A 20,442-nucleotide genomic window follows, 5' to 3' on the forward strand; every position below is an offset into this window, starting at 1 on the left:
CTTGATCACAGGGTCATGAAATCAAGCCCTGCATGGGGCTCTGCACTCAGTACTGCATCTGCTTGAGTTTTTCTCTCCCTCTCCCTCTGCTTCTCCTTGCCATGCTCTCTCTCACTCTCTTAAATAAATAAATGTTTTTTAAAAATAATAATCTACTTCAATATTTGAAAGCTTTCCATGGAAAACACTTTTTTATAACTTTGGTATAAATATTCAAATTTCCCTCAAATTATATTTAGTGGAAAGGACAAAATTACATTGAGTTTTTAGTCCTATATAGAAAAATAAAAGCCCTTAGGGAAGAAATCAAACTCTCTAATCTACTTATCGTAAAATGCAGTAGGTCAGGTAAAGCTAAAGCCTTTACTCTTTCTGTACCTTTAATTCAGTAGCAAAAACATCTCTGCCTCTCTTTGTGTGTCTCTCATGAGTAAATAAATAAAAATCTTAAAAAAAAAAACCTTGTAACTATTCAAGGTGATGAATGATAACTAAACTTACTGTGGTAGTTATTTCACAATATGTATATATTGATCATCATGTTGTGTACCTAAAACTAACACAATGTTATATGTCAATTATATCTCAAAAGACCTTAAATTATACATAGAGACCTACAAATTAAGAAGTTATATGAAAAACAAAGGTTATAAATGCCAAAATTCATCACTTTTTAATTATTTTAGTATATTTTGCTATTAATAGTTTTCTTGAGGTTATTTAAAATATTTACTGTATCTCTAGGGTGACAATATTACATAGTTCTGTACTACTGAGCATCTCTTCTCAACCTTATTTAGTGGCATCACAATGGTAGCTTGAAATTAGCCATGGTTGGAGTATTTACAGCACAGAAATTAGAAAACACTATAAATCAGAACTTGATTTTTATTTTGTTGACTGTCTTAAGACAATGATGGAGAAAATATTAATATTGCAGATTAAATTTAAAAAGTGTGTTATGTGATGCCTGGGTGACTCAGTTGGTTAGGCATCTGCCTTCAGCTCAGGTCATGATACCTGGGTCTTGGGATAGAGCCCTGACTGGGGCTCCCTGCTCAATGGGGAGTGTGCCTCTTCCTCTACCTCTGCTGCTCCCCCTGCTTGTACTCTGTCTCTGTCAAATAAATAAGATCCTTAAAAAAAACAAAACCCAAAACAGAAATAAAAGTATGTCATGTCCTTAGCTATTACATTATTGACAGCATAAAAAAAATTGGGAAATATTCTTCATGCATTAAAAAAACTGTTGTCCAAGTCAGCGAAAATGGTCACATCACTAGCAGATCTGTAAGGTTCTGACCTAACTAGTGCTAAAGCACACAACTAGTGCTGAAGCAGAAATAGGCTTCAGTTTAATAAGTGTAATTTGTATTAGGATGCAAAATTGTTTAACAGTAAATCGCATAGATAAATGACAAAAAATTATTAAGAGTAGATTGGGGTCAACTCTTTGTTAAATTATGGTTGAACTACAACTATAGGTTGCTGCACATATAAGAATTCAGCAAAAATGAGGGCACTTGGCTCAGTTGGTTAAGAGTTTGACCCTTGATTTCTGCTCAGGTCATAGTCTCAGGGTTTGGGATCAAGCCCCAACCTGGGCTCCACGTTCAGCAGGGAGCCTGCTTGAGATTTTCTCTCTCTCCCTCTCCCTCTCCCCCTGTGCTTTCTCTCTCTCAAATAAATAATTAATCTTTTTTAAAAGGGAATTCAGCAAAAAAACGAACAAAGAGCATTCTCTGAGAATCAATGAGTTATGTAAAGTTTATAATAAAAGGTAGCATATATTTTAGTATTATTTGTAAAGGGTATGCTATACATTTGTTATATCAGCATGATTCCTATTGCATGTTTGTGTGTGTGTGTGTATGTGTATAGTTTTCCCAGGAAACCAGTTAAACATTTATCAGCACTCCACCCTACATCTTCCTTGCTTCCCAGAGTAAGCACAGCCACTACATATCCCAGAGGAGCACATCATCATATCCTCATCTTCCATGTAAAAATCCTATTTTAAGTTCTAAATTGGAAAAATTCACATGCAGCAAGAATATTCATTATGACTTAGTGAGACACTTCTTGTCTGGTCTTTGTTCTATCCATGTGAGCTGCTCTGCTAGAAATGTCTGAAGTCCATGTTTTTGTGCGATCATTCCAAATGAATTTCTTTCTACTCAGGTAATTTATAGTCTCTTCCATTGGCCAAAATGACACTTTGCATACACACATTGAAAGCACTCGGGGAAACGGTTTTCACAACATTAGAGTATGAACAAGAAATTGATACCACAGGTCTCTGAGCACCCATTGGTCTGGTACCTGATGGGTTGGGACTGAAAAGCTCCCTGGTCTTAATTTGGTGATCAGAAGATTCATCAGCAGAAACTGTGCAGAACTCATAAGCAGGCCTGGTGGCAGGAATGTATGTCTACGATTCAGGGGAGTCACATGTGCCCCTTTCAAATAAACCAGATGCAGCTTTCTCATTTATCAGGACATCAGTTAGCTGTGCTGATGACCACATTTTTATGTATGTAGCTTAGTCTTGGGAGAAATTACTCTTCTATCCATAAGGTTTAGGGAAAAGAGGGAACCGTTCTAGTTATTGTTCAGTTCCACATAGAAACAACACAAATAAAGACAAAGCTGACATAAAAATGGGATCCTCTGCTGCCCAATTAGGAAGAAATTTTGTTGTAAATTTTGAACTGCCTGAGAAAGCAGAGGAAAGCTCTGGCCAAACAGCACTGGTAAAGGGCCACAAGCTTTTCTCCTGAAGCATTTGAAACCAAAAGCAGCAGGCGGAAATGTTGTTGTACAATGTCTTCTCGGGCTGCAAAGGGACAATGATACCCTTACGGATCCTCTGAGAATATGGTTAGAGGAGTGCTTTATAAAGAGAGCTATTAATAAAACTGCTGGAAAATTTCAGGATGGGTAGGCAGAAAATCTTCTGTGATCATCATGTTGAGGATGTGGTGAATTTGGAGAGGGAGCAAATTTGGACTTGATTACAAAACACCCAAATGCAAAAATAATATTCCAAGCATAGTTATAGCAGCCTTTTCATAAGGTATAAACAGATGCTGGTAATTTTTTTGGTAAGTTTGGAAATATAAATATGGCTAGAAAAAAAGGCCTTCCACCAATTACAAATCTGAAAAATTTGTTCCTCTGAATGAGGAACTAGGCTTAGAGCCTCACGTTAAAAGGCAAATCTAATCTGTTTTCCTTGCTTCGTGTACATGATTATTGATTTATAAAGTAGTCTTTCTCCCTTCTGATTCATATTACAGCTTGCTGGACATTCAGGATTTAGGTCATGGATATTGTGGATTTTACATTGGAAGTACATAACTAGGAGATGGCCTGCTTTTATCTGACTAGTCGATTCTCTTAAACCAAAGGATGAAAATAGTGAAGGCGAGGTTGATGAGAGATAGGAGTACATGGTACTGTCCAAGCCTCCCATATGACTAGCTAGAGCGAACACTGTCCCTATTTGGAAGATACATTCCACAGCTCATGTATACATTTCAGTTAATAAGTAGGCATATGGAAGATGATATATATGTTTATCCTGCAGCAGAACACATGTGAGATTTTTATTTAAACCCAAATAGCAGGAACCAAAATCACTATTACCATACAATTTCTGATAAGGAGATTCAAATTCACAAAGAGCTCAAACTGTTGGCTTTAGCCATGAGTTTTTATGAGCTAAAACTTTTGCTGGAGCTGTTGAGTAGCAAAATTGATTATTCGGTCTCCTCCATAGCCCACATTGTTTTTTCAAAGCAGAAACAATTTAGTAATCAAATAGTCACAGGCATGACAAAAGAATTGGAGACTATTTCAAAATGGAGGGAAATCCCAGAACGATCTGATCTGCAGATTCTTTGTATCCAATAACATTTAAATAAATCCTCAACATGAAAAGCAGACAGAAGTGATAGGTGGTCCCTCAGTCCAATTAAATCCTCAAAACTGGGAGAACAGATTGCTTTACCACCACCACTGAGTCCTCTAGCTCACTGGAGCTGAAAATACAACCGCATCCTTTGTCTTCATGGACACAGAGGCTGAGGTCCCATGTGCCCAGCCTGCTTGCCCAAAGGTCGCATAGGTAGACAGTGACCGTGGCAGACTGGAACCCTGTACCGTGTTCCTCAGACAGCACCACAAAAGAAGTTGACTTGTTTAGCAACTCCCTGATAAACTGAGTATTATCAAACCACCCTCTCTCCTTCTTGGATTCCATTATGCTAGTTTATAACGTTCGTCTTCTTTCAGTGTAAAAATGATAGACAGGAAGAAAACACAGATCTGGGAAAGTTTATTTTGAAGAATATTTGCTCTTTCAGGATCCCTCATTTCAAGTTCTGCACTACTTGTTCACTACTGTCCAAAAATGATATAAAATTTCAGCATTCACCCAGTGTGGAAACTGTTATAATCCTAAAGCATGAGAGACTTCTGTTAAGTATGAAGGTGAACCATACTGCAATACTGCAAAGACCAGAGTGAGGCCTGAGGGCAGTGGAGAAAAAGAGGGAAGGACATTCTCATCTCTTTGCATCAATGGGTGCAAATCTTTCTTTCTTTCTTTCTTTCTTTCTTTCTTTCTTTCTTTCTTGCTTGCTTGCTTGCTTGCTTGCTTTCTTGCTTTCTTGCTTTCTTGCTTTCTTTCTTGCTTTCTTTCTCTTTCTTCTTTCTTTCTCTTTCTTTCTTTCTTTCTTTCTTTCTTTCTTTCTTTCTTTCTTTCTTTCTTTCTTTCATAAATGCCCTATTTGTTTGTTCCCTTTGATTAACTCATTTCATCAGTTGTTTACAGAACACTGTGCCTGTGCTATGCTAGGACCAGGAAAAGTTATCACCTGGGAACAAACAGACTAATGTTTGGAGTATGAGTCACACCTTGAAGCCCATTTCCTTTCAGAGATACTATCTCGATAATCTGTACATTCGAGCTAGGAATACCAGTTTTCTTGTGCCAGTTACTCAGTGTTTGAATCCTGTGAATGAATCAGAATGGGGTTGCATGCTGGGAATGCTTCAGTACTGAAGGCTCTTTCCCGAAACTGCCTCTCTCCTTCCTCTCAAGTCACCTATCACTGATCCAAAGGAGGGGCGTTCTTGACAGAAGGTGCAATCTGTAACAATCATTCCGCCTTTGAATAAATATGAATTGAGCATCTAGTATGTGCCAAGCACTCTTACAGGTCATGGGCCCAGAGTGGTGAACAGAATAAACCACTTCCCCTGCATTCTGTGGTGCTCATCTTCTCATGAGATATGCAAAAAATACACCAACAAGAAGTGGGATGCTTTTGACTAGCCATACATATTGGAAAGGGAACAAAAAACCCAGAAATGTAGAATTGAACTGGGCATGGAGACTGGATACCACCATGGATTAGGAAGGGGTTCTCTAAGTAGGAGAACTTAAATCCAGACCATGACAAGGGCCTCCCAGCTTTCTATATCCTCGGAGTCACCGGACCTGATAAGACCTCAGGTGAAAGAACCGACGGTTTCCTACCGACCGGGCAGGGCTTGGGCTCCTTCATAGGTGGCCAGACTTCATAAAGACTGATGTGAGGAAAGGCAGAGCAGCTACCAGAGACAGAAGCAACACTGCGGTTTAGTTCTGCAGTGGATTGCTCAGACTTTCAAGGATCATTGGCAAGAGGGCAACCACACCTTAGTTCCAGGAGAAGGTGGTGTGAGGCAGCCTGGAGCTCCAGGTGATGGACGGGCAGCCTGGGAACCGGCGGGCCCGGTGCTCCCACGGTTGCCAGCTGTTTGCTCTCTCACCAGGAGGACAGAGTTAGAAGTTGAATCCGTAATCATTAGCAGCCAGATCAACGTGTTCTAACCGAGTTCTAACTGACTCGCTTTCGTCATTTTTCTCCCCCAGCAGTGGTTCAATGGCCTGTGAATGTTTGCCTTCAGAAGAAAGAGATTTTTTTTTTAAATAAATCATCTCATGGTCAAAGGGAGCTTTTGTTACTTCACCGTCTATTCCTCTGCTATTCCTCTGATTTTCATTGCTCAATAAAATTGAAAAATTTATATTTGATGTGGCCACTGTGTAACTCAGACCAGAACGGCTGGAGAAAAAAAAAAATTGTCTTGAGTATGTTTTAACCCCAGAGTGACACAGTTGTTGGGAGTGTGCATTATTACCGCCCGGGGGGGGGGCGGGGGCTGAACTTTCACAAATCTAAAATTATGCCAATAAATAAATTAATTAATTAATTAATTAATTTATGTCAGTAAATAAATAAATAAATAAATAAATAAATAATTACAAAAATTTTGATGCTTAGGTCAGACCTCAAGAAATGGAAGTATTGCAAGCCATTTCTTACGTGGGGCAGCAAAGGATGCAGAATCAGCATGTAATACTGATGGAAGGAAGGAGACTTCAGGAAGGGGGATTTGGGCAGCCTGGGTGGCTCAGCGGTTTAGCACCACCTTGGGCCCAGGGCCTGATCCTGGAGACCCAGGATGGAGTCCCACGTCGGGCTCCCTGCATGGAGCCTGCTTCTCCCTCTGCCTGTGTCTCTGCCTCTCTCTGTGTGTCTCTTATGAATAAATAAATAAAATCTTAAGGAAAAAAAAAAAGCAGGAAGGGGGGATTTGAGGAGGAACTGAGCAAGCATTCCAATTGAGGAGACTAACAGGGAACACACCCACGGCTGGGCACGGACCAGAGCACTGTCATGCGACAGGGCGGGGACGTGAACGAATGCAGCTGTGGCTCGTTTGGGCGCTGATGGGAAACGGTTGCACTCGTGTCGCACCACGCCGACAATGGGCACAGCCTGTTTTATCAGCTACAGATGTCTAACCGGGGAATTTTGTGAGACTTTGGCTCGTATTGATTTCCTAGGCTCCTCAGTGGACCTCGACAGATTGTTGGTTTATAAATATTTGTTGTATTCCAGGGAGCCTGAACAGTGTGTTGATGGCTCCCAGGGTGTGGGGGTGAACTTGAACATGAAGACTGCCAGAAAGCCTCCTTCCTCAATGCAGCATCCCTGCGAGGTCACCGATACAGCAGTGTCACAGAAATACTACGACAAACAGGAAAATCTCTCAAAACTTAATAAGTTAATGTTCCTCTGCACACGGACACCTCAGACACAAATCATTTTCACAGTTTCCATGTATATAGTTCATTTTGCGGGCTTTTCTCAGAGAAGATAAGGAAGCCACTCAAGTCATTTTGTGCGATAGCCTAGCAAGATGAAGAGTTTTAAAATTGTACCTTATGCTTTTAAAAATAATTATATGTACATAATCTGAAATCTTACATCTTTGAAGTCATTGGTAGAAATTCCATCTTCTCCTAATATTTGTTCATCACATTCACTCAACCTGAAGTTCACCTTTGGTTATGGATTAACTCCTAACCAGGAAATATTTTTATAATATGAATGCATACATTTGAAGACAATAGGCTCTTTCTTCCTTAAGGCTTGAGTCACTCATGACTGAATGCCTTTAATAATTCTAGAAACCTACAAATCTGAATTAGTCTTGGATCTTAAAGAAAGAATTAGCAAGGACCAGCCTCTTGGGTTAAAGACCCCAACTAAAAAAAAAAAAAAGTATAAAGAAAAGAAAAAGGAAATCTACTTCAAACCATAGTGAATGTGACCTCTGGTGGCCAAATGTAGCCCTGACTCCCAGTCCAGGGGCAAGAATCTCTATAGGAGCCACATCACTTAGAGCAAGAAGAGGGACAATCATGAGAGTTCTTGCAGCCTACCTCTCTGCTTTCACAGAACCACCATACTCTTGATGTTAGCAGCTGTTCCCATTTAACTGTAAGACCCACAAAGAAATTCCGCTTTGTGCTATGAGGATAGATTTCTTTGAAGTAATTTAGAAGTATCAGGAGGATGACACACCTAGAAGTCACCTAGGGAAGTTCTAGAACTTTCTCAGTTTCATATACCAATTTTGATTGGGACTTCCCCTGACATATCCGAGGCAAATAATCAGACCTATAGAAGACATCTGCATGCTTCATCTTGTAAAGTAGAACAGCCTTGTGTATTGGCATCCTTTTGGATTCAAGGTATATTATTTTGGTTCTTAAAAAGAAAAGCGGACCTCTTCCATACTCTTTTCTGTAGATCTCAATTTCTTCACCTTTGTACAATGGGGATAAAAATAATACCTGTGGTCCAGGGTTGCTACAGTGTAATGAAGGTTGGAGTTTGCATAATGATGTCTGGTACATCATAACGCACAAAGTAGGACCTGGGCACCTGGGTGGCTCAGTGGTTGGGTGTCTGCCTTCAGCTAGGGGGCGTGATCCCGGGTCTGGGAATCGAGTCCCACATCGGGCTCCCTGCATGGAGCCTGCTTCTCCCTCTGTCTATGTCTCTGCCTCTCTCTCTGTGGCTCTCATGAATAAATAAAATCTTAAAAAAAAAAAGTAGGACCTACTAAAATAATGATGATTCCTTAATTTTTGCACATTTCTCTTCTTCCCACCCCACAACATTTACATACACATTCCCAAGTAAACGTGGATAAACTATTAATTTGGCCAGAAAGAATGTGTTTCTTAGCAGAGAACCTGACATTCAGTATGGTATTTCCAGGCAGCTGAGTTAGGGTCAGGGATGCAGTGGGAGTTTCACTGTCCCCTTTTGAGCCTGATGCACTTGGCAGGAAGTGAGTTATTTGATTATCACTGTTGCCATTGGCTAGCAGTTTTCAAAAGATCCTGAGATCAAGTGAGTTTACATTTTATTCTGCGCATTTAAAGTTATGGCCTACAGGAAGACAGAATCCAAATGAAATTTGAGTCTTTCAAAAATCTAAAATAACTGGCATGTCTTTCCTCTCTTTGCTTTCCCCACAGGTTAACCTCAGAGCCACAGATGTCAGGCTCATGCGCCAGTTGCTTGTTATCAATGAGAGCATTGAGTCCATCAAGTGGATGATTGAAGAGAAAGCCACCATTACCAGCCGAGGCAGCAGTCTCAGTGGCAGCCTGTGCAGTTTATTGGAGAGTCAGAGCACCTCCTTACGTGGCAGCTACAATAGCCTACATGATGGCAGTGATGGGCTGGATGGCATCTCCGTGGGGAGCTTTCTGGACACTTTGGCAGATGATGTCCCAGGCCATCAGACCCCATCGGACTTGGACCAATTCAGTGACAGCTCCATAATAGAGGACTCACAAGCCTTGCACAAGCACCCCAAATTGGATTCTGAATACTACTGCTTTGGCTAATGACCCAGTTTTTTGCATGGGATTGGTGTGCAATTAACTTGTATTTATCCTTCTCCGCTGCTATATTTTTGGTGTGATTTTTTTTTTTATATGACAACCTTTTCAAAAGAAGCTTATTTTGAAACTGCTTGATGATAATTCTGTTGCTCCTAATATTTCTCATCTGGACTGATTTATCTTTCTCTCTTACATCTTTTTATTTATTACAATGATTTTTCTCCCTTCTTTTACAGTGGCACAAATAAAGTAGGGGGGAAAAGAATAAGCAATAATTATGTTTTTGCTTTTGTTTTCAGAGCAAGGGGTCAGGGATTATAAAAAAAATCTTTGCTAAATTTTACAATAAACCAAAGTCTGATAACAGTTAATTTTGTGGTTTGTATTCTTAAATGATTCAAAGTTTTACTTTCTGGGAAGATGCTGAGGTTTATTATGGTTTGTATAGCAGGTTGAGCAAAATAGTTGCAACAAAGTTAGGCATTATTTCTGGGCAAAAATTTCCTGGTATAGTCAACAATGCTGCTGGTCACACACTTCCACATGACATTATTTGGAAGCCAAAGCTATATGCAATCTGCTCACTTTAACTTTAAGTTCATACTTTAGATCATGCTTTAGATTACACTTTTGTCATTAGTGATTCTAACTCAAATTATATAAGCTTAGTTGTATGATAATATATATGATTCTTACAAATTTCAAAGAATAATTGAGATTAGGTATATGAAGGTGCTTAGAAGTAAAGGTCTCCTACGTTGCATTTTGAGATTTTGTAATTTATATGTCGATGTTTACAATTCTGATATGATATATAAACATATAAATGCATATGTATGGATGATGGATGGATGAGAGTGGAAAGTAGAATCACCAGTCATTTATGAAGTCTATTATGATATCCTTTCATCCTGGAGTAGATAAATAATCTCTTAGTTTTCTGAAATGACAGCTGGAAATATTTTTTAGAACATGTGAAAATATAACTAATGTGTAAACATTTTCATTTTGATGTGATATAATTAATCCTCCACATTTCCTTTACCTTGATGATTCCTAGTGAATGAATCTATTAAGATTTCAAACTGTTCTTTGTGAATGATATATGTTTCTGCACTAAACACTTTATAACATGAATCAGAAAAATCTTCCTATTTATAACTGAAAAATGTCTACACTCAAGAAATGGTTTCCCCAAAATTTCCTTTGTTAATATATACCTGTTACGCTCTTGTCAAATGTATTGTATGTTTCCAGAGCATATGTTATTCAATTTCCAATTAAAATCTACAGGGTCTATATTTTACACTAGTCTTCTTTCATTAATTGCCTGCTTTAATCCTCATCACAACAATCTCATGATTAGAGGATTGTCTCCCTTATCTTTTTGAGGAAACTGAGGCACATGCAGTGTAGGTAGGTAGCTGGATCAAGTCTCCCCTCAAGTGTCAAAACTGGGATTTGAACTTGAGTCTGTCTTATCCATAACAATAACACTCAATAGCTCGCTTGGTACCTATTGAAGTTAATATAGATAAAAAAGCAAATGTAAGCCCATTACCAAAAAAAAAAAAAAAAAAAGACCAATGTTTTCCTTACAATGAGAACCCACATTTCCCAGTACTGAGCTTTCCAAGCCCTTTCCTGAATTCACATGTCTAGAGTCAGTTTTGTGCCTAGAGGTGAAGTGGGGAGTCGGCCACTTGCCAACTGTCACTAATATATTTTCCCCTTTGTATTTATTTTTACTTTCAAGTTGGTAAAGGCTGGTTGGTTGGCTATTGTGTTTAGTTTTAATCTAGAATTAAACTGGCATTTTTTAGCATAGATTGTTGACCACATTAAAATCTGAGGCTGCATTATGACCGACCAGAGAAAACATCCGTAGAACTAAGACTGATGAATTTCAAGCAGAGGATAATGAAATATGTTACCATATGTCTACAGCATGGCAAGGAGAACACCCTCAGTAAGAGGGAAGTGGGCAGACAGCAGGGTATAAGAGGCACCAAGGGAAAATTCTCACCGCATCAAAACCCTACATTTGCCTTGAACAAGCCAGATATTTGAACAATGATTTCTGTCCTCAGATCACAGTTGTAGGTTGTAAATTCAATGTGGCAAATTTCTTTCACACCCTCTCTTTCCTAATCATCTTCCCTTGCTATATGCCAATCCCTTGCCAACTATAACTGTCCCATCTGTAAGAAGGAAATGAAAAAACAGGAGAGTGTAATATGGGAGAAGCCTGTGGAATAGTTTTCACTTATATATTGTATTTTAAGGAATCTCTAATGAACATTGGAAGAATACTTGAGAATTTTTGGCTTTATGAGTTTCAATAGTTTATGTGCTTTATAGTTATTCCTATTTATCTTTTTTTTTAAATATATCAAATGCGAAGTCTATCATTTAGGTGTTAGAGCCATATATAAGCTAATAATGTTTTGAGTGATTTTACTAAGAGGAGAGGAATATACAGTTTAAAAAACACTAACCTGACCAACTTAGAAATCTTAAACTTCAAAAAACTCCAATAATTATACTACCAGTTAGCCCCAAATCGCATAACATAAAGATTTAAGTATTTGTCAACATTTAGAAATAAAATAAGGATTTTCTGCTTTTGGGTAAATTATTAAGGCACTTGAAGCTCCATAAATATCTTCATCAGGCATTTGTATCCCCAATTCTATCAAAACACAATCACCTCCATCATGTCAAAAAAAAATGGCTATTTTCAGGTCCTCCTTTCTTAAAAGTTTGTCTTCATTTGGCTTCCAGGACATTACTCTGTCTTGGATCCTATCATTCTCCACTTGCCTGCTTGTTAGCACACTCTGTTGCTGGTTTCTCTTCACATTTCTAACCTCCAATAAGAATACCCCTTTGCTCAACTCTGGTACCACTTCATTTCTAAAATGGCTCCCCTGGGGATTTCATCCAGTTCCACAGCTTTAAATTACATCTTGCTGATTCCCAAGAGTATATCTCCTGCCCCCATTTCTCCCGTGAACTCCAGTCTCCCCATGTTTATTTGGCCCCACGGCATTTTGACTTAATGTTTGATGAGCATCAATCAAAACATATATAAAACTGAAACTTTGTCCTTGTAGTCAATTCCAGTTCAGTAAATGGTGCCCCCACCCACCAGTATGCTCAGCCTAATCCAAGAAAGATAATTGCTTTCTTTCTCTCACACCGTACCCAATCCATCATGCAAATCATACAAGCCCCATCTTAAAAATGTGTCCAGAATAAGCTACAAATTCTTACCCCTACTACTGCTACCAGACTAATCGAGGTCACCATCATTTCTATCTGGGACTTTTCCAGTAGCCCTGTCATGTCTTCTTGCTTCGTCCATTAACCTTTCTAGAGTTAGTATTCAACATAGCAACCAGATTAGTCTTTCGAGATATAAGTCAGATATTTGCCAGTTTCTGTTCCAACACGATAATGTACCTCCACCTCCAAGTATAATTCAAATCTTTCCCCCAGGCTACAAAATCCCATGCATTCTGTCACCTATCTGCCTGACTCCATCTTTAAAAAAAAAAACAAACTTTTTTTTTTAGATTTTATTTATTCATATTCATGAGAGAATACCCATCTCTCTCTGAGAGAAAGAGAGAGAGAGGCAGAGACACAGGCAGAGGGAGAAGCAGGCCACATGCAAGAAGCCCAATGTGGGACTCGATCCTGGGTCTCCAGGATCAGGCCCTGGGCCCAAGGTGGGCTCTCAACCGCTGAGCCACCTGGGGATCCTCCTGCCTGACTCCATCTTATACCATTCACTTCCTCTTTCATTGTAAGCCTCATTTGCATCCTTATTACTCCTTAAAAATCTCAAAATTCACGCATGTTCCCAGCTCAGAATTTTGCACATATCATTTCATCTTTCTAAAATATTCTTCTCCCAAATACTCATAAGTCCTGATTCCCCAGTTCTTTTGGGTCTTTAGTCAAATGACACCCTGTCTGAGAGGACTACTTCCATAGCACATTCTGTCTCTATCCTGGTCTATTTTTCTTCATATCATCACCTAATATATATCTTTGGTGTGTACTTTCTGCTTCCCCACACTAGAATGTAAGGTCTATCAGAAGAAGAATTGTGTTTTGTTCACTGCCATATCTCCTAGCACCTAGAAGAGTGTCTGTCACACAGCTGATACCAAATACATTATACATTTTTCTTGATTAAGTCAATTATTAAACATTTGCTGATTGCCTTCTAGGTGCCAGGCAATGACTATGCTAGATTCTGATGATGCAGAAAGGAGGAAGGTATGAACTCTATTCCCAAGGAACTCATTTTTATAGTATGTTTCTTTGGTAGAAAAAAGTAACGCTCCACCCTCTTAAAGATGTCCATGTCCTAATCCTTGAAACGTGTGAATGCCTTACATGGTAAAAGGGACTTTACAGATGTAATTTAGTTAAGCATCTCGAGATGGAAAAATGACCCTAGATTATCTGGGTGGACCCAATGTAATTACAAGAGTTCTTATAAGAGGGGCACCTGGGTGGTTCAGTGGTTGAGTGTCTGCCTTCAGCTCAGGGGGTGATCCCTGGGTCCTGGAATTGAGTCCTGCATCACACTCCCCACAGGGAGCCTGCTTCTCCCTCTGCCTCTCTCTGTGTCTCTCATGAATAGATAAAATCTTTAAAAAAGAAAAAGAGTGAGTTCTTATAAGAATGAGGCGCTAGTGTCAAAGGGAAAGGTATGTATATGTTATACTTCTGGCTGTGAGAATAGAAGAGCCATGAGAAAAGAAGTCTTGCACTTCTCAAAGCTGAAAAAGACAAAAGAATAGATAGCCCCTAGAGGTCCTTTGACATCTTAGCCAAGTAAGACCTTCTTTGAATGTCTGATCTCCAGAGTTGTAAGATAGTGATTAGTGTTTTATTTTTTTATTTTTTTATTTTTTTAAATTTTTATTTATTTATGATAGTCACACATAGAGAGAGAGAGAGAGGCAGAGACACAGGCAGAGGGAGAAGCAGGCTCCATGCACCGGGAGCCCGACGTGGGATTCGATCCCGGGTCTCCAGGATCGCGCCCCAGGCCAAAGGCAGGCGCCAAACTGCTGCGCCACCCAGGGATCCCGTGATTAGTGTTTTAAGCCACCAAGTTTGCAATTATTTGTTAATGGAACAATAGGAAATTAATACAAACTTGGTAACTGGAAGTGGAATGGTGCCATAACAAATGTCTAAAAATGTGGAGGTGGCATTGGAATTGAGTAAAAGATCCTGAGATCCTTTACTGGAGCATCATGAGAAGCATGATACAAAAACGCCTAGACTGCTTTGAACAGACTGTTAGTAAAAAGATGGATTTTAATGATTCTTCTAAAGAATAAAGACTCAGAAAGAAGTCAGGAGCACAGTAGAGAACACCTATCTTGTCTTAGAGAATCCTTAAATCATCAGTAAGATGACTAATGGTAGAAAGGATAATAAATGCACCACTGGTAAGGGTTCAAAAAGAAATGAGAAACATATTATTGTAAACATGAAGAAAGAGAATTCTTGTTATATAGTTGCAGAAAGTTTAGTAGAACTGTGGCCTACAGTTATATGGAACGCAGAATTTGTAATTGTTGAACTTGGATTTTTCCGAGGAAACTCTCAAAGTGTTGAAAATGTGGCTTGGTTTCTTTTTGCTTCTTAAAATAAAATGCAAGGGAGATAAGGAAAGTGGAACAACTTAATCCAAAAGGAACCGGGACTTGATGAAATGGGAAATGCTCTGCTACCCAGATTGCAGAAGACTCTAAAACCACAAGATTCACTGTCAAGAGTGTCCTGGAAAGACAGCCAAGAATGTGACTGGACAACCATCTTCTAATGCTTAGAAGGGACAAAAGGTCAGCATATTCAGTCACAGATAGAGGTCTCTTTGAAGAGACTAAGCCTATGATTCATGGTTCCCTTCAACCATTTCAGTGGAAGCCAAAAATAGAGATAGAGTTATCTAAGGAAAGCCTTCGGAGGGGCTTCTTTTCTAATGGAGTGAATCCTTGTGACATGCATAGGAGACTCATAAGGTTTGTAGTGATTTTATGCCAGCAGAAACATGGGCAATTTGGACTGAAAAAGACAAAGAGGTCAAAATGATAAAAGGCTGTATGGCCACCAAAATTCCATAGACAAAAGACAGGCTGGTAAAACTATTCAACAGCAAATACATGCTAACCCCAAAATAAAAATGGGGGAATTACTCCAAGGGAGGAGATTCAACCTCAGAGGAACTGTCATTAGCCCAGAGGACAGAGCTGAAAGCTATAGGATTACTCCCAGGCCTTGAAACCTAATGTTGGTGTCTCAACTGTATTTTGAAATTTCTCGGAACTCTCACGCATTTTCCTTCCCTTTTCTCTCTTTTTGAACTGAAATGTCTATTCCTGTTTGCTATGCCTGTCCCACCACTGTATTTTGGGAATAGATAACCTGTTTCTTGAGTTTCACAGGTTTCGACATGGAGAGGAACTGTGTCTCAGAGTGGATTATTTCCAAAAGCCTCACCCTTACCTGATTTAGATGATTTAGATGAAGAAATGTGGGACTTTGGAGGTGATGAGATTTAAAGCAGATTTTTTGGACTTAGAGTTGATGCTGTATTGAGTCGAGATATTTGGGAATGTTGGATGAGGTAAACATAGTTTGCATATAAGATGGATATGCATTATGGGGTGCAATGCCCCCTCCCAAGGATAGTCATCCTGATCAAGGATACCTCTTGATCTTTAAAACTTGTCACATATTACCTTATGTTACCTCACTTAGACACCACCTCTGCTCTAATTATGTGTTTTTGTTAATTACCAGAGAAGAAAGTAGTTACCTGTACAAGAAGTTCTGCGCTAAAGCATAAGAAAACAAGTACATTATGATTTGACCAACTGGCCACAATTTTCACAAATTGTGTCTTAAGACAATTCATGTGGGCCCGAACTCCAATTCCTTCTGACTTCATGAATAAACATGAAGAATGCTATAACCATGTCTGAGCTTCTAACAGCTAAAGTGATACGACCAGTGGCCTCCACTCTGAGAGGAAGCCCTGAAAGTCCTATCTTCCTGAGAAGTACACAAACACTTAGGAGGGGGAGTTGAATCACACTACATGGACTGATATGTCATGGGCTCTATATCTCCTCCCCAGTACATTGGATAAGTGGGCGATCAGCCATCTTTTAAAACTAGGTATTTCAATTTCCACAAGATGATAACTTTCGTTTGCTTATTTCTTTTTTTTAACTAAGTTTGGGACTTTTTTTTAAGATTTTATTTATTTATTCATGAGAGACACAGAGAGAGAGGCACAGACACAGGCAGAGGGAGAAGCAGGCTCCATGCAGGGAGCCCGACATGGGACTTGATCCCAGGTCTTCAGGATCACACTCTGGGCTGAAGGCAGCACTAAACCATTGAGCCCCCTGAGCTCTCCCTTTTGCTTATTTCTTCAATGATTCTTATGGCTCATCCAGAGTTATCCAACATCTTGAAATGTTTACTATTTGATGGTCATTTGTTTGAGGAGCCTTTAAGTTTCATATACATTTTCTGTATTGTCGAAATGAATATTATAAAAGTTTTTATATGGGTGCCTGGTGGTTCAGTAAATTGAGCTTCTGACTCTTGATTTTATCTCAGGTCATGATATCTACCCCCCACCCCCCACAGCTCATGCACTCTCTCTTTTTAAAAAAAAAATCCTCCAACCCCCTCCCAAAAAAAAACTACTTCTAGTTATTAGTTTCAACAAAATACATTTATAACTAGTAACATTGCCTCCTTTTCTCCCTATTTTAAATACCATCTGAACCACAGGCAAAAGAAATCTATAATTTTCTAAAATATTTTTAGTCATTTATATTGAAAAGACATATTTCTTGACCATATGGAGCTTATAATCTAAGGAGGAAGGACGATAATTATAATACAGTATGATAGTTGCTGAATAAGAAGCATAGTCTAATGTGGAAAGAGGTATTACTGAATTATGGTAAAATCACTGTATAAGTGCTGAAATAACTGACTCCATCTCTGGCTTCCCATCTTGTTCGTGCTTCCTCAAGACCTCTCTTAGGGTTGTTGTGTGTTTCCAAGTCAGTTGGAGATTAATATTCATATTTTAGAAATGCCCACCAAGGAATGCCAACTAGAATGAAGGGAAACTTATTTTGGCCTCCCATGGATCTATTAGCAATAACATAGTCTTTCTCCTTCCTGACACAGAAGTGGTGCTGCCACAAGATCTAATTAAAGGTTAGCTGTCAACTAGGTGCCTGCAAACCCTCTAAGGTGCATGTAAACCCTTTGATCTCACTATTATGCCCTTCTGTGTGTCCCCTTGCTCTGTCAAATCTGTGGACTCAGCTCTGGACTTTGAGGAGAATAACCACGCTGATGCCATGGATCACCTTCCACCTGATTCACATCTGTCTCCCCATCAGTAAGTTACCCTGAATAAAACTCTATAATTTTTTTTTGAAAATTTTATTTATTTAAGAGAAGAGAGCAGGGTGAGAGAGGCATGAGCAGGGATGGGGAGAAGGGCAAAAGAAGAGGGAGAAGCAAACTCCCCTCTGAGCAGAGAGCCAGAGTGGGGTTTGATCCCCAGGATGCCAGGATCATGACCTGAGCCAAAGGCAGATGTTTAACTAACCAAGGTGCCCAAGTGCCCTAAAACTCTGTAAATTGTAGGGAGTCCCCTGCTTTGTTTTTTGATCTCAACCCGCCTTCTCAGTTTGGAGGATATTTTATTGTGCCCCTCACTTTCTAACAATCAATAAACTATACCCTTGGGAAATATTAAAACCATATCTTAAGGGGGGTTATTTTAGGGGCACCTGGGTGGTGCAGTGGTTGATCTGCCTTTGGCTCAAGGCATGATCTTGGGTCCTGGGATTGAGTCCTACATCAACCTCCCCCCAGGGAGCCTGCTTCTCCTTCTACCTATGTCTCTGCTTCTCTGTCTTTCTCTGTCTCTTATGAATAAATAAAATCTTTTTAAAAATGGGGGGTTATTTTACTAATTAATTATTAAGATATATTCTTTAATAAGATCATCTTTGCATAAATCCTATCTCCATTAATTGGTGTTCTAATCAGGGACAATTTTCCAAGAGAGCTATTTAAGATAATGTTAATAAATTGATGACTTAGAATTTGTTAATAGAGTCCTTGCTAAGATAGCACTTGTTACTCATTCCAAAGGATAGATTTCTTGAACACTATCAATCAATATAAAGGCAAAAATGAATGAAAATACCTATTTCCTTGATTAATACCAGATTCTAAATACCAGAAACTGCGTTATGTGGAATTGAGAACACTATTCTGCTACAGGGATCTGATGACCTCGGGTATAGTGCAAACCCATGCTATTTTTATTCTAATAAATTTCAAAGTAAATTACTCAGGTTCATTCAAATAGTAATGGTCAAATTTTGATTCTAACTTAAGCCTTGCCACCTCCAAAACTTCTTACAGTATGCAGTTTATGGCACAAAAATATTATACTCAATTCAAAGTGTCTTTTCTTGGCCTGAGATGAACCAAGAGAAAATTTATCAGCATATAGTTGCATTTATAGCCAACATACTTTTGCAATGGTCCAATATCATGCTATTTAAGTCCAGTTTTGGAAAGCAGGAGAAGGATTTTTCTGGGTGAGTGTGTAGGTATAGTAGAGGTATGGTAGAAGGAGAGAAAAGGAAATAGAATGGGTTTTGCACAAGGTTTGAACTCCCTGCACGGCAAGATATCGTTTCTATTTGGATGTTATTGTCTAGAGCATCAATCTTACACTATTTCTTTGTAATCACTGTTATCATTGTCTAAATGTTTAGTACAGCATTCCCCTTAAACACACAAAATTCTTTCAAATCTTCTCACCTATCATTTTGGATTATTGTTGCATAGCATGCTTAACCTAAGGTCTGGTTGAGTCAACCCAGAGCCAGTGCTGGAATCATATCACATCTACCTGTATTTATGAGTGCTAGTTAAATTCCAAGCATTGCCCAAAGTTGGCATTCTTTCAAGTCATTAACATCATGCACGGGGCCTCTTTGTCCAATGTGGGAGGAAGAATTGCCAGAGCCTGCATTATTTCATTCTTTACTAATGAGGGATCATGTACCGCTAAACACTGCATTCTTGATGATTTTAGATTATTTTTAGAGTAATTTACTGCAATTATTTTTACATCAGCCAAATCCACCTATAAATCAAATATAGCTCTAGTTCTCAGTTCTGCATTTTTCCCTTTCATGCAAAAGAATATATGTGAAAAAGTCATAATATCGTTTACTCCTTTAGTGTTGATGCGTTCCAGCTTCTTGTCATTTTGCCTTCCCCTCAAAGCATTATCTTTGAATTCTTTGATGAAGATTCTTTACAAATTTATTAGCAATGCTTCACTTAAGCAATCAGAAAATTTTGTTCACCATGAAAAACGGACTGTGCTGGACCCAGAAGATCTAATTTTTTAAACTCAGAGATGATGTGGTATTAGGTTTTCAAGATCTGTTAAAGGACATGCAAATAAAAATGAGACATTCTTGGGCAACTTGTACTATATGATAGACAATGCAGCCAAGTTGTCTTTCTAAATTATGTTTCAGAAAATGATCTGATGGACACTTGCCACGAAGAGTAAACAGCTCCAGTTTTTTGATGCAAAACAAACAAAAATAATGAATTCCATCTAAAATATAAATAATGTAGTATAAAAAGGAAAAAGTAAGATATTGGAGGAGTGAAAAGTTATTAACCTATACTTAAGGGGTGGCATAAAGTGTAAAGCCACAGGTTTCAGAGTGTCTGTGTTCTGCCAATTAGTAGATGCATAAACTTAAAATCAGTAACTTTACTTCTTGGTGTCTGTTTTCTCATTTGTAAAATGGGTATAATGAAACTTGCCTCATAGAATTGTTGAAGAATTAACTAATATTTGGAAAGTTATTGAAATACTACCTAGTATGGGGAAATGCTTCATGAATAATGTAACTATCATTATAATGAATAAGTAAGGGAATCTGTTTTACATCTAAGAATCAAAAAATGAAGACTGGCTCATCACAGTGCATATAATTTAAGTATACATACTGTTGAATGACCAGTCCAATAATCATTTCTAGCCAAATTCTCTATTGTCTACA

The 20,442-nt window shown here is 38.7% G+C and overlaps 1 protein-coding gene and 1 long non-coding RNA gene across 3 annotated transcripts in view; one reads left to right on the forward strand and one right to left on the reverse strand.

Moving 5' to 3' along the window:
- The window catches only part of LURAP1L (leucine rich adaptor protein 1 like), a 48,807-nt gene extending 38,239 nt beyond the window's left edge, over positions 1 to 10,568 (forward strand). The window contains exon 2 of the mRNA XM_025432626.3: positions 8,891 to 10,568. Coding sequence (XP_025288411.1) covers positions 8,891 to 9,265 — 375 coding nt within the window. The 3' untranslated portion in view covers positions 9,266 to 10,568. The remainder of the gene's footprint in view (positions 1 to 8,890) is intronic.
- LOC112650009 (uncharacterized) overlaps positions 1 to 20,442 on the reverse strand; it is a 122,281-nt gene that overhangs the window by 76,143 nt on the left and 25,696 nt on the right. The window lies entirely within an intron of this gene.

Source organism: Canis lupus, chromosome 11, assembly GCF_003254725.2.
Source record: "Canis lupus dingo isolate Sandy chromosome 11, ASM325472v2, whole genome shotgun sequence".
NCBI classification, from domain to species: Eukaryota; Metazoa; Chordata; class Mammalia; order Carnivora; family Canidae; genus Canis; species Canis lupus.